The sequence below is a fragment of the Thunnus thynnus genome, chromosome 20 (assembly GCF_963924715.1).
Source record: "Thunnus thynnus chromosome 20, fThuThy2.1, whole genome shotgun sequence".
Lineage (NCBI taxonomy): Eukaryota > Metazoa > Chordata > Actinopteri > Scombriformes > Scombridae > Thunnus > Thunnus thynnus.
The window spans coordinates 21,486,507-21,502,131 of NC_089536.1; the positions used below are offsets into that span (position 1 = coordinate 21,486,507).

General features: G+C 37.9%; 1 protein-coding gene across 2 annotated transcripts in view; it reads left to right on the plus strand.

Annotated features, from left to right (window-relative positions):
• The window catches only part of lmf1 (lipase maturation factor 1), a 34,811-nt gene that overhangs the window by 300 nt on the left and 18,886 nt on the right, over window positions 1-15,625 (plus strand). The window contains exons 2-4 of one of the 2 annotated variants that reach the window (XM_067575731.1): window positions 1,682-1,991; window positions 4,152-4,162; window positions 7,331-7,479. In XM_067575731.1, coding sequence (XP_067431832.1) covers window positions 1,682-1,991; window positions 4,152-4,162; window positions 7,331-7,479 — 470 coding nt within the window. Of the gene's footprint in view, window positions 1-1,681; window positions 1,992-4,151; window positions 4,301-7,330; window positions 7,480-15,625 lie in introns of those variants that run through there. The other variant, XM_067575732.1, reaches the window with a different exon arrangement.

The following is a 15,625-nucleotide window of genomic DNA, read 5'->3' on the forward strand; positions in this document are numbered from 1 at the left end:
TTTTGTTTATCGCTAGTTGCGTGTTTGTTTAACGTATATCCTTGCTGTTTAAATTCTGCTTTCAGTGCAGTTGTCATGTTAGACATTTGCTCTGCAGCTTCATGTTTGTTTTTTGACACAGCGAATTAGAAATAGCATATATGATAACAATATGTGCTTAAGTTGATGTCTTAAGCTGGTAGCTGGCACTGCTGAAGTGTGCGTTTAGTGTTATGACCCATGACCCATGTTATTACAAAAATATAAAAAGTTACTGTGACGTGCTTCTGAGCAGTAGGTCACAGGTCACAGCTGCTCCAGCTCCTGTCAGTGGTGACTGTCTGACTGGTGGAAGTGGTGATTTTGAATTAGATATAGCATTTAAATAATAAGTGGTAACTGGTGTACTCTGTTGGGCAGTTGTTAATGTTTTCCACTATTATTCTTACAGTCAGAAGTCCGAGGCTTCTGTTCTCTGATGAAAAATGATTTGTTTTTTAAAGCCACTTGTCCTGGTTAGAGTTACAGTGTTGGCAACAGGGCGGCTGGGGGATGTAATCCTTCCACAATGTATGAAAAATATCTGCTTAGCCCCATTTGAGCCTGTCTCATCCACTCTACGGCAGACAGGCCAGACTTACCAGATGTAAATTTGCCAAACCAACCAGTTACTCCTCACCCTCAAAGTTTTTTTTGTTGAAAACGGAAACATTTGTAGAACAGAGACTGAGACCATCAGTGGTGGAAGAAGTATTCACATCCTTTACTTAAGTAAAAATACCAATACAGAAATGTAGAAATACTCCATTACAAGTAAAAGTCCTTCATGAAAAATCCTACTGAAATAAAAGTAATAAAAGTATTAAGGTAAAAGTACTAATTTTGTCCCTCTGACTAATATAATTATATACATGTCATCATTAGATTATTAAAACTGCAGCATGTTACTGTTGTAGCTGCTGGAGGTGAAGCTAGTTTCAACTACTTTATAAACAGCTAGTTTAGTCCAGTGGTTCCCAACCTAGGGGTCGAGGCCCCTTCAAAGAGTCACCAGATAAATCTGAGGGGTTGTGAGATGATTAATGGGAGAGGAAAGAAGAAAAAAAAAAGTTCTGAGACACAAATCTGTTTTCATTTGAACATTTATTGAAATGAAACCATGTGATGAGTTTAGAGGGGAAAAATCACTATTTGGTGGAGCTGTTAACAACTCATAGACATCTGAAATGTGACCCCGACTACACACTGCTGTTTGTTAGACGTCAAAAGCCAAAAAGGTTGGAAACCACTGGTTTCATCTTTAACAATGTGTTGTATTTTAAAAGCTTGTTATATTATCCGTTGTGTCAAATCTTCATCTGAAAAGTAACTAAAGCTGTGAAATAAATGTAGTGGAGTAGAAAATACAATATTTCCCTCTAAAATGTAGATGAATGGAAGTATAAAGTAGCATAAAATGGAATGAAAGTACCTCAAAGTCGTACTTAAGTACAGTACTTGAGTAAATGTACTTAGTTACTTTCCACCTCTGGAGACCATCCAACTTGTTCAGTACTCTTATCTCAGCTGCCTGTTCCCATAATCTCATTTTTTGTGGCCAATACGCATTTACATCTATGGTCCAACAGCCATCGCATATGACAGTCATCATATTTAATGATAGAGCAATGAATGAATGAGTAATATTTGTTTTTTTCTATAGTTGTGGCATTCAGCGTTGCTTACAACCAGAATAAGCAACTGATAGGTGAGCACGGCCTGATGCCCTGCAAGAACTACCTCAACAGCGTCAAGCGCTACGTGGGTGGAAAGATAGGCATGGCCGCCCTGGCATACACACCCTCCATCCTCTGGTTCTTGGACTGGAGTGACATGGATGCCAACCTGGATGGCATTGCTCTGTTGGGGATGGCAGTGTCTGGGTTTGTCCTGGTGACAGGAATGGCCAACATGGTGATCATGGTAGCACTGTGGTTGCTTTACCACTCCCTGGTCAACGTGGGACAGCTGTGGTGAGTCTCACATGTAAATAACAAACTTCAATAAAATAATCGTATTCATACAGTTTTGCAAACTAAAATGATCAGATTCAGTTTTTAAAATGTTCAATTCCAGACTATCCTTTCAATTTTGTGCTTTTACTCATCATGGTTGGTGATGTTTTTTTTAAAGGGGTATTCCGTGTCAAATCAGACAGAGTCAAGAAAAGTGGTTGCAGCAGCGTCTCAGATTTTGTTCAGATTTTTTCTATATAATGTTCCCCAAACTAAGGACTATAAAATAGTTTTGTTCAATTCCAGTGTTTCTATATTTTTTGGCCCTTGATATTTTTAAATTTTTACATTCTCAAAAACGCTTTATCTGGGAAGCCATGTTTGGGCATTAATATCTTGAAAAGTATTATTAGCAGCTTCACCAAAGTTTGTAGGATGGAAGACAAACATCTTCTCAGTGTGACTGAACCATTAAAAGTTTGTACTGCATGCCTATTGATTTTCTACAAAGCCCTAGATTTGGAAAGAAGTGTAAAATTCCTAAATGAGAGTGATATTTAGGGTATTATAAACCCATTTTTTTGCACCCATATCGTATCAATCATTATTTTTTCTTCAAATACAATCTTTTATTAATTTTGTGCCAATATCTGAGGTCTCTACCACCAATGGACATGAAGATATTATGAATAAAATAAGGCATGACAGCATTTTTGGGTCATTTTCATAGGACCAAAATGTTATGTGGGGTAGCTAGTAGGAAGATGAAAATGTATGTGGAAATAGCTTAATGTATGGTCATTTAGTGCACAAAGTGCCAGTGTCCTTCCATGTTCCCTTCATACACATAGTCAAAGGTATTGTTTTAACTCTAGGGAAAAAAAATGTCCATAATGAAGAAGCAGTGTCTCTGAAATATTGATTGGAGTAAAGAAATACATGTTTTCTGTAGATTCATTTTGCTATAGGTCAATAATGCAAGTTATATTCTTTACTATCAGGGCATATAGCTTTCAAACTTGCACACTGTAAAACTACATGTATAAACACATCCAACTTTTTATGTGGAAAGACATTTAGTTACTCCCACTGGAGCTACAGAGGGCCATTTAGGATACCACTTATTCCTCCTTATACCGGAGGTTTTATCAAAATATTTCACTTATTTTCAATATCCAGGACCTTACTGGAGACACAGTCCCATCTCAAATGTCCTCTATTCCAATGAACGTACTGAAAACATGCATATCCTTCCTATGACACAAGAATTCAATAATCATGGAGATACTGAAGCAAAAAATGTAATCCTGAAATGGATGTTTTTCTGCCATAGGTAAAATATCTCTCAAATCTGTGCTCTTGTCAATCAGATGTAATTGTCTTTTTAATAACAGATAAGTGTAATGGAAGGACATTGGCACTTTGCACCCTTAATAACCATACATCAAGCAATTTCCATGCACATTTTTTATGTTCCCACAAGTTACCTCACATACCATTTTGGTCCTATGAAAATGACCAAAATATGCTACCACGCTTCATAAAACCTTAATGTCCATTGGTGGTAGAGACCTCAAATATTGGCACAAAAATAATGATTGATATCATATAGGTGCAAAAATGTGGGCCTTATAGAAATAAAACAGCATGCAGTACAGGCTTTTAATGGTTTTGGCAAACAGAACACATGATTGTCTTCCATCCTACAAAGTTTGGTGAGGCTAGGAACAATACTTATCTAGATATTAATGCCCAAACATGGCTTCCTAGATAAGGTGTTTTTGAGGCTATAAAAATGAAATAATATCAAGGGCTGAAAAAATATGAAAACAAAGGATTTGAACAAAAATATTTTTATAGGCCTTGGTTTTGGACCCATTCATGATATAGACAAGGTCTGAACAAAACGGTGCCGCAACAACCTTATCTGATTTGACACGGAATGACCCTAAAACTGTACTAATCATCATTTAGATTTAGTTTTTTTTTAAAAGCTGCACTAATCATTATTTTATACATTAAAGACATGATAGGATTCAACAGTTATTGCAGCTATAAAAAACATTATTTGTCAGATTTAATTATTTTTGCTGTTTCATTCCTGTCTCTTATTTAAAATGTAGGGAGTGCATTAACATTTTTAAATTGCGGTGTCTTTTTATTTTTATATCTCTGTAGGTACTCCTTTGGTAAGTGAACTTCCTGGTCCTGGCTGAGCACTTCATGCACGTTTCAACCTTCAAACATACTTCACCTCTGCTCCCTTTGTGCTTCTGCCATAATTACAAGAAGTGGATATGAGTCAAAGCATTATGTGAGACACACAGGTTTGAATATCACTTTCAATCTCTTCTTAATAGTGAAACCAGTCTGGTAAAAATCCCTCAAAAAAGCTTGCGTATGCACTGACCTCTTTGACGCATCTGATTTAAGCGTTTAGAAACTTCGGAATGTTTTTTTTTTATAGAGGAGAAACATGATTGTACTTTTAAACTTATGTTTTTGAGTCTCATGTGCAACTTTCTCATGATTCTTTTCCAAATTGTTTATAGCCAGTTATTGGATTAAAACACAGTCACTTACAGAATTAGGATATATTGACATGAAGCAGATTTCCTTCTGACTTGGTGAACCCAGTAAACTGTCATGAATGTAATGGTGAAACAAGAGGATAGATGGGAATGAAATAAGAAAGTCTAAATAGGAGGTTTCATGTAGGGCTCTGGCTCAGATAAGTGGCGAGGTCAGTGGCAGCTCTGTGATTGGTTAATGACACTTTGTAGTCAGAGACGCCAGGCTGATGTCTGTGGTTGGGAGCTGTGGCTTCCATTTCTCTTTTTTTTCTTTTTGTCTCACTCTCACTGTCTTTCTCCCTCAGTCATTCTTTTTTTTGGACCTATTATCACCCTACGGCTCCTCTGATTGTTCCCAAGTCCAGACTAAAAACCAGAGGCCATGGGCTTTTGCTGTTAAGGACATTAGTTTTATGGAACAGCATGCCCAGCAGACATTGTTCGCTCACTCAAGTCCCTTTTTTTTTAAAAATTGAAAATCAGAAAATTGCATTTATTAAGATAAATCTTATGTTATTGACAGTTAAATCATATACTGTTGTAACTATGGTGAGTTTGCTCAGTTGTCATGCAACTGTTGATGTTCAAGCTTTCCATTTTTCTCAACATTACAAGAACTTTTCATACTTGTTGGCTTTCAAGGTAGGCTCATTATTGACCTCGGAAACTCAGCTCTCTTTCAGTCGTATCACACGGTCTTCATAAGCAGATGAACTGTGCTCAGTTATCATGAAACTTTAGATTTCAAACTTATTCAGAGGGCTTTTAGTTCGATTTTTGTGATACAGCCGAAAGCTCCAGAACAAACAAACAAACAAAGTAAGTGGACCTTGAGTGGAGATTGTTTTTTCAACTGCTGTTTCAAATGTCAAGAATGAGCTGTCACCTTCAACATATTCTATTTGTTTTTTATCAATGCTGGCGTTGACATTTTTGGTTTTCAGGTATATGTCTAAACAACTCTTGGATGGATTGCTATGACATTTGGAACAGATATCAATTGTGCCCCGAGGCTGAATCCTAATGACTATGATGAGCCTTTGACTTTTCCTCCACCAGCAGGTCAAACTTTTCACTTATCCAGTGAAATATCTCAACATCATGTAGATGGCACAATTTTTGGTCCAGACATTTACAATACTAGTCAAAAGTTTGGACATACTTTCTCATTCCCTTGAATGAGAAAGTTTGAGAAACTGAGATGGTCAAAATATACCTGTTAAACACCAGCATGTTAGCATTCATTGTGAGCATGTTAGCAGCATGAGCATTTAGAACAAAGCATCACTGTGCCTACGTTCCAGGTCACAGAGCTGCCTCATGGCTGTAGACTCTTAGTCATATTAACTTTTTTTAGATTGATTGTGATATGATTGATAACTTACCTCCTATCGACAACTAACGTTAAAAGTAAAGTTAGGCTTTGCTGTCTGCTTCTCGACTCATTTTAAAAAAGACGAGAGAGAGAGCAGCAGTGGTTGAGCGAGCTAGAGAGTGAATGAAGAGAGGGAGTGCTGGTAGCAAGAACACCAGTGAATCAGTCATCAATGAAACGTTATTTTTTGATTGTTTCAAAGCAGTTACGTTCCGGAGGACAAACGAACACGCCCACACCCCCACACACCTCCGCTCAACCCTTCAGCTGAACGCCACACCGCCTGATTTGGTCTCTGCTCTGCTCACATTCACTGTCACTTTTCTGACGCTCGCTCTCTCGTTTAACCACTCACTCACTTTAAAGGAGTTGCGCTACCTGCAGTTTCCCAGGCAACGACACAGACATTAACTCGCGTTTCGAAACAGCGCTGCTCAGACGCTCCTAAGCGCTATTGATTTCCGAATGAATGGATATTTGGCGTGATTTTTGGCATTTAAAAATATTTCTTGGCCTGGGGTTCTCGTTGGTCTGGCGGCCCTCCAGGCCTGTACTATTATAGGGGGAAACACTGCATAACGCTAAAAGCAACAGTTCCTCCTTACTTATGAAGCACTGCATAAGTAAGGATTGATCTGGTTGTCTGTTGAGAAGTGCTAGAGATGTAGGGAGGAAAGAAAGTTTAAAGTGGTTGTTTTTACATTTACTGGCTCTGTAACCTCGACCTGAAGGTAATGGTTCATATTCAGAATTCTGTGTGCATGTCTGACAGCGGTTCTCTCATAAATAGTGTGAAAGGATGAATGTTCTTTCTTCCCTGTTACTTTCATTGCTGTTTTCACCATATTGTCAATTCTTGATTTTTAACTGGACTGTAAGGGTGCCATACCATGATGTCATACCATATCTAATGATGCTTTCCAGCACAGCATTGTAGACTGTTAACATGATCTCAGTTCCCACACTGAACAGCCTTGGTCTGCAGAGAAAGTTATGTCTTATAATTCTTATTATTTTATCATATTGATTTTTGAATGGTTTTGTTAAATATTTCATATTGACTAAGTAAATAATTTAAAGTAAACCCTAGTAACACTGCTTGAAATAAGGAACTGCTCTTAAAGCAGCCCCAGCTTTTTAACAAGTTTCATATTCTACAAACACTCATAGCTGGCAAATCTTCGACCAAAATACTGTCTTGTAAAGAGCAGTGAGTCCAGAGAAAGCTGCTCTTAGCCAGGTTATATCTGTTTAGTTTCCTCTAAAGCACCGCAGACTGTCCCTGTGGTTTAACCTGAGTGTTCTGTGTGCAGTTTATAACATTCAGCATTGTTTGTTCCTCTGCAACACAGTGAGATTTGGTTAACAGAAGCACTTAAAATTCAATGAAATTCTGGTTATTTGTCCAGGTTGGGAGAGCCAGCTGTTGGAGACGGGTTTTCTGGCCATTTTTCTGTGTCCGGTGTGGACTCTGTCTCAGGTCCCCCGCCACTGTCCCCCCTCCCTCATCTGCATCTGGACCTTCAGATGGCTCATTGTTCGCATCATGCTTGGAGCTGTAAGTAAATCTTTCCCATCTCTCTACGGAGTCAGAAAACAACTTGTGACAGAAAGGAGTCGTAACAAGACTTATAGTGATGCCAAAATTATGTCAAACCAGTTTTTGACAGAAAAATAGCCTTGAATGTTACTTATCTTCTATTATCCAAATAACTTAAATATTTTCAACATTTAGATTATTATGTACAGAACAAAATTAAACAATGTGGTCATTTAGGATTCCATACTTATACACAACTCTATAATTCATGTGCGTTTCCTGTGTCTAACTATGCGTCTAGTGTTTGGGGTTTTCCGTGAACATACAAGCGCATCACAGAGCTATTTGATCTTTTTTGGGAGTCCATAAATTTACTTCAGTTTTTTGGCCATTAGTGGAGATATGGGATGGAAGCCTCCAAACATCAGACATAAATGTCAAATGCTTCAGCTTTGAAACAGACTTCAGAAGATATCTGATCTCACTAAAAATATGTTTAATTTGGACATTTTGTATGGTCATCCCTGGGCAAATGAGTTGAAGTCCTTATTTTATTTGAATGATTTGTCATGCATTCTGCAAAACAAGTTACTTTGTGATATTCTTGGTAAAATGTTTCCCATGTATAAAGAAAAATGGTCTGTTGATATATGGGATAAATAAAAATGACACAATTATTGTCTCATAAAGAATAGCTACAGTGTAGAACCTTGAGTAAAGTATAATTTAAACAAAAGACAAAGATCCCTATGTGCAAAGTTACGTTCAGGAACATTATCGGTAGCCCTAGAGACCAACAAATTTAATGCCACCCCAGAGGAGGACAGACTTTGTTAGGACAGACAGAACTAGGTGAAATTGAGAATGAGGTTCATTTTTTGTTTTACTGTCCTGTCTACAAGGACGTAAAGGATGTACTTTTTAGTAAAATGTCCTCCATTTATGTAGAATTCTTTGGGCTGAATGATTATGAAAAACTTGAGTTGTGTTTCGGGAAGAGAAGCTTGTTTTGTGGCAGATTTTATTTGCCAAGCTTGGGAGAGAAGGCAGAATATTTTGTTTAAGAACAAGCTGTATAATAATCTGTAATTTTGTAATGAAATGTCACTGCAACTGTACCTTTGGTGTCTTGTAAACCCATGAGGGTTGCGCACTTTGTGTGCATGACACAAAAACAAAAGAAAATCATCATTATTATTATTTCCTTCATGCATTTGCAGAAAAATCACCATTTCCTGCCCTTCCCTCTGCATTTAACTTATTTAAGCTTGTCAAACACAATAAAAACTAATTGAATGGGGTTGGAACCGCTCTTATGCCTAAAACCCATTCATTGCTACTAACACCTTGACTAACACATTTCCTGCGGGGAGACCCTGATATTTCTGTCTAGGAGAAAGCAGATACTGTAAATTCAAGCAGAGAGGCATGTACTGTACATACACACACCTGAATTCATCAGCAAGCTAACATGGAGGAAAATGCAACAGCGTAATTCCTCAGGATATTCCAGTGTTTGTCCTCCTGATTTTAGACCGTTACTTTTGGAGCAGCACTTTGCTATAAAACCCTGCCAGTATTTGGAATTCCAACCCAAATATATGGTCGGCTAAACAACATGTCTGGTTGTTTGACAGTTTCCACGGTGAATTTTAGACCACCGACTCGGTTTTATCTGCCAGTCACTGCAGCGACCACAAATCCTGCGGGGTTTTTCCTATTAAGACCCTGAAGAGAGCTGAAACACAAGGGGAGAGCTTTGTTGGAGAATGATGTCCCCCCCCCCCCTCATTTTAAAAGACTCCGTCTGAAATGTCACAGGAATTATTGTACATTCAGAAGGACAGAAGAAAACAGAAGCAGCTGGTTGACAAAAGCTATGAATTTATTGATTTCTGAATGTTTTTTCCTCAAAATTATGAATCAAATTTTGGAATGAAACTCTTTTCGTACAAGCACAGGTATCACGGCATTCATCTATTATTCATTTACAATAAGAAGTTTAGAAAATCCTGTTATCCATTACCATAGTGGCTTTCAAAAGCCAGTTACCAGAAATAGTTAGGTTATATTTGTCCATACACGAACAGTACATACATCTGTTTTTTCAGGATAACATTCAGATAATGTTTGTCATTAAATACAAAGAATTCTTTCTATCCAGTATTCATGATAATTGGCCATTCCATTTGGCATTGCATTACTATGTAAATTCTGACTTTTTCGATTTTTGCATGTGGTCCTCCAGTGACATTAGAAAAAGGTGTTAGTGTTTCCCTGTGTGACTCTGTGCAAAACGTTCCAAGAAGTTACCATCAGACCTGACTGAAATCTCATGAGCAGCTGACTAGATTTTGGTGATAATCCTGATTTGGGATTCCTCCATGACATGCTTTTCTTTTCTTTTTTTTTTGGTAATTTATAATAATGTTGGTGACAGTGTCAGACATCCAGAACTTAAAAGTGTGCTACCAAATCGCATTTGCGTTCACATGCTGTTTTGTCAAATCCAGATGTCAAACAGTAAACAAAGTTATAGAGAAATGTTTTAGATTTTGCCAAGTTAAAGGCTCTGCCAAGTTTTTTCATGCATAATTTCAACTAAATATCTTTATACCATCATCTTTAATGACTGTGAGTTTCCCCCCTCCCAAAACTCTTGATTAAAAGGAGCATTGAGCATCATTGGCATTTACATGAGATTTTAAAGCAGGGCTCCCATTGTTTGAAGTGCGGGGTCAGAGCATGACTCCTCATAGCGAAGACTCCGTCCCAGTGAAAGCTTGTGTGGCAGCTCAGCAGTGTCAAGTACAGTACATGCCCTGCCACAGTCCCTAAGTGTTTGATCCACCCCGGTCACAGCCGTTTATCTGTCTGACAGCCTGTGGTTCACCGCTGCCCTTTGACTGCTATAGAGTTTCTGCTTGTGAGGACAACGCGGCTAAGCCTGACTTCAAAGGCCTTCTTGGTCGCAGGAAATGAGTAGGAGGGGGGTGTATGAGCCCACCCATCGTGTTTATTGAGTGTATTTTTGCAGCACAACTAAGAAATGTTCCAAGTTGTCACTCTGGTTACTGTTGACACGCTCTAATCCCTGATACGAAGTGATGCCCCTTTTTCTGTCCTGACATGTTGTTACATGTTGTCACGGTGGCATCTGAATGCATTAAGATTGCAGAGCTTCTATTAGCACTTGAGATAGACTGATACACTTTGATAAAACCTTCACTCATTTTACATTTTCCCTTATTGTCATTTACCAGCTGTTGCAACAATTTAATACAAATACTTAAAAATTTAAAGAAATATCTTCATTAAAAATATTAACAATCAAAAAGAATTTTGGAATTGATGTGTAGATTAAAGGGGAAATAAAATATAATTTGTTGCCTTGGTTACATAATTTCAGCACAGTATATGGGAAGTAATTGGCTTAGGAAAACACAAACAGTCACATACACACAGGAAAGGCACAGCAGGTTGCCCAAACACAAACAGTATGTCTGCAGAGAGTACTGGCACAGAAATATTTGATAATTAATAGATTAATTACCTTTATTAGTGTCATCATTAGCATAGCTTGGTACTGTATATGTAATTTATCATGCAAATTGTGGTGGGACATTAAGCAGTTGTGCTGCAGCAGCTTGTTTACATCAGCAATGGCATGTGAGTATAATTAGGTGATAAACCAGAAAAACTGTTGCTAATAGAATCCCATAGCAGGAACATATTTGCTCGTAAACTATGAAATACACCACACTCTAAATGCAATTAGTCATGTTCACATAAGGGCAGATTTTAGTTCTGATTGATATGCAGCTGTACAGGTTTTTATCTCCTTTCCCCTTCAAATAAATTAGCCTAAAGTTTCAGTGGATGTAAACTTCATCATAGTCCTGTAAGATGTGGTTATGTTGTTTGATTATTGTGTTGTGGTGATAATTTTTAGAGTGCTTGTTCTCAAGTGCCTCAGCCTCTCACTATTTGTCCACGTCACTGCGGTTTGGTTCTTGATATTAAAGGCTGTTGGCCTCTCTTCAAATTGGCCCTGCAGCCTGTGATGGCTCAGTCTAGTCGGTATGGCTCACAGCTGTAGCAAACAGTTATTGGTGGAGTCCAACAAAATATCAGTGTGGAGATATTTCTGACCTGTGCTAGCCTTCACACCAGGGCTTTACTTCTAACTGACATATTACATTCCAGCTACCATAAATTAATTGATAACTGAGCACCCATCTAGACTGATCACATAGAATTCATTGCTACCTGTCACATGAGAAAATATCAATTTTATCTATCCAGTACAGAGAGTTGTCAGGAGATGACCTTAGCCTATCTTAGCACTAAGACTGGATGCAAGTGGAAATTTAACCAACTTGCTAACTTTGCTCTGTCAAAAGTGAAAAGCATCTACATAGCTAGAATGCTGTAGCTATGTTATTGATACCTTACATCTTGTTAGCTAGCAAGCTAGCAGAGTTTTGACAGTTGACAAACCATGAAACCATGCTTTTAGGGCAGAGCTTTTTCCCACTTTGTATGTTAGTGTGTTGCCGTTAATATCTTAATGAGAACATGTTAGCTGAAGCATGTTGCTTAATAAATTCCTAATTTGACTAAGATTTATAATCTTTAGTCATAGAATGAGCTGCCTTTGTGCCTTTCTTGTGAAGAAACTTTAAAATGGTTCATGTCTGGATCTCTGGTAATGTTTATGAGCTTCCTGTTTAAAGTGCTGGCACAGGAATTGTGAATTGGATTACACATTTCACTGCTGGCAGGAACATCTCTATTAAAGAGTCCTGCTGTTGGAAACGGTATGCTAGGTGTGGAGTTTTGGGTGTTGACTGGGTTACAGCAGTTAGCGTGAGACTGTGCCTCGTGAGTTCAGAAATGATTGTTTTGCAAGTTGCTACAGTAAGGCTTTCAGAATAGTATATGGATCAACTTCAAGTTCAAGGAAGAATTGTATGTATCATAATTGTTCAGGATTTAACAAGATAAATGCTCAAGGAAATGAGTGGATATGACTGTACTATGTTAGTTTCCAACATTTTAAAACTTGAGTCTTGCCTCTCTCCATAGATGGATAGGCTATGTAGCTAGAAACAGTGTCTTTTTCTTTCAAATCAGGATAACTGAAATTTGTTTTATATCCCTGTTCATCTGAACCAATGATGTAAAATTCTGAAATGGCTTAAAATCATTTAATCTCTTTAATTTAGCCCACTTATATCTGTGTTTTTGTCTGTTTTGAGATGTAAAACCTGATATGGCTTTCGTACCCGGGGACTTTTAAAAATAATTACACTGTATGAAGATTTTACTCTAGACGAGTCAGTTTTCTGCCGGTTATGTTGCTTTACTATAGATGTTACATCTTCAACGGTGTATGTGGGGAACACAGGTTGTTCTTAAAGGAGGAAAATTATGACAAATTCCCTGACACATATATTCAAACGTGCGAGGAACTAGTAGTCACTTACAATGAGTTTATAGTTAAAAAGAGGATGTCGGAAGATATTGTCAACAGTACATTTAAAAAGAATAAGACTGTTTTTAATTGTGATAGTGGCTTCTAATCTCTTTTTGCGAGAAGGAAATGCTGGTGAAATGCCATAACTGTACCCGTCAAAGCACTGAATCCAAGGGCACTTGTATAAATGAAACCCTGCTGTGGTGTTGCCATAGCAGTCGCCATGGTTCCACTTGCTTTCTTTTTTTAAATCCTCTTTTCATTGTTGCAGTCCAGGGTAAACCTTTGCTTGCCAGTCTGTTACACTTGAAATGGTGCGGCTTACCTCATGTCATAAGCATTTTCGTCAAAGTCTTAGTGTACCTGGAAGACAGGACTTGTGGTCTGTACCTCAGTTGTTTTGAAAGGGGAGAACTTCCTTTTTTAGCAGTTCAGCACACTTCTTACTGTGCCTTATTGGTATCACATGCTGATAGAATTTTTAATAGCCTTTTTTGGTGATGAAATTCTAGCTGATTTCACCATTTCCAGTTTTTTTTCTTTAGAAAGAGTAGGAAGTTGTCCACAAAATTACATCTTTCTAGCAGAACATTGTTTTAAGGATACATATTTTTAAATTTATATACATTATTGTGTGATTGCTTCATTTGTGTGAAATGTATCTGTTAAAAGTCAATTTACGGTGTTCCACAAGGAAGCCTGCTGAGTTCTACATCATTATGCCTTCCCTATGGCTCTGGCCACTTTGTAGACTTTTCTGTTTATGTCAGAGGTCTGAATATCAGGTTGTAATTAATGACATTTCAGAATCTCATGACTGAATTGGATTATCATCAACATCTTCGGCCGCATCGTTTCAACAGCCAGCAGCTGCAGCAAGAAGCCAGGGTCATAATCAGAATGAAATGTCCTGGTTTTTCTAAATCTGGTTAGTGAGGTTAGCGGCTGATTTATTCCACATTCCATGCCAACCACATGACGGGATGATGTGTCAATATTGACAGTCTCGTGTCCTGGATTGCTCAGTATTTACTTACTTCATTTGGTGAAAAACAGGCCCAGAGCCTAGGACATATTTCTCTGTATTTACGCTCCACTTTGAGTTTTATTTCTAAAGGTAAAAATCCTCTCAGACATCCTTTTTATATCGTTAATCTGTGATACTCAATGAATTCTATGAGATTTTTTTGTAATAAGTGATTAATTTACGTTTTTACTTATTTGTGTATTAACTTTCAATAACATGCCTCATTTACACTGAAATATAATGAAAGCTGAACAATTACCATCAATTGTATCATCTGTTATATCAATGTAGACAGCCGCATGTCTTCAGTAGCAGAGTACTTCCACACTTCTTTAGGTCAATAACAGCCCTTGAGCTACAGAAGCATTTCTCTATTTCCATGTGGCACAACACTTCGTATTTTTAGAATGAGAGCTCCTGTTGAGTCCCCACGTTGTTGAGTTTATTGGTGCATTGCTGCCAATCTGAGGGAGCTACACATCTGTGAACTGTTACTGAGAGCGCTGAAGGTCAGCACGGCTAATGATGTGTTCAGACAGCAAGCAAATTAGGTTTGTTCTTTCAGATTTGATCTTAAAGGGTGACTCTGTATTTTGTAATGTACAAGTGGAATGGATTTGTGTCTTTTGTGTCAGTGCAGCAACATGATCTAAAGCTTAAAAAGAAAAAAAACCTCAGATCTGACAGCAGAGCCATGGTGGAGCAGTCACAATCACTGTTAGATAGATTTAATGTCACTTCACTCTGATGTGGCTACAAACCATGTCCAACCATTTGGACATTGTTTCTATGGTGACTACAAGCATGTGGGTAGCGTAGGATTATAATTAATAAAGTTTTTCTTAAAACTACAAATGTTTTGATCCTGTAATAAAGCTCTAAGCAAAAACAGCAAGACTTTTAGCCATGCTAGCGGCACGGCTAAAATGGGAATTCCACTTGGCCAAGACCCAGTGTGGTCAGGAGAAGACAAAATACCTCAAAGGTACAAACATCTATCTAAAGGAGGACTTTCCAGAGGCTATGTGTCAAAAAAGGAAAGAACTCCTGCCTGCAATGAGAGCTGCCAGAGAAACATATCACATATCTACCATCACAAGTCAAAAATGGCACATAAAACCAAAGTAAGTAAAAATGGAATGTAAGGCGTAGTGTTTCCTTCGGTGCCTTTGAAAAATCTGGGGGAAAAATCAAAATTTTGATAAATCATGACAGTATTAGCCAAATTACCTAGGAAAGGACTGAAACTAGCTCATATTAATATTTGCAGTCTCAGGGACAAACTTACTGAAATAACAGATGTATTGATTACAAATAATATCCATATTTTAGCAGTCTCAGAAACCCATCTTGATTACACATTCTCAGATGATGCAGTGAATATACAGGGTTGTAATGTTTATAGGAAAGACAAGCATGTGCATGGAGGAGGGGTTGCCATTTACATTCAGAGTCATATTCCGGCAAAGATGAGACAAGACCTTATGCCTGTTGGTGTGGAGGACCTGTGGTTACAGGTTCAGTTACTGTGTGTTAAAGCACTATTGGTTGGATGCTGTTACAAGCCACCATGTGCAAACAGCTTGTATCTGAGTGAATTGTGTGACATGATTTATAGTATTTGTGACACTGGAAATGAAATTTATCAAATGGGTGAC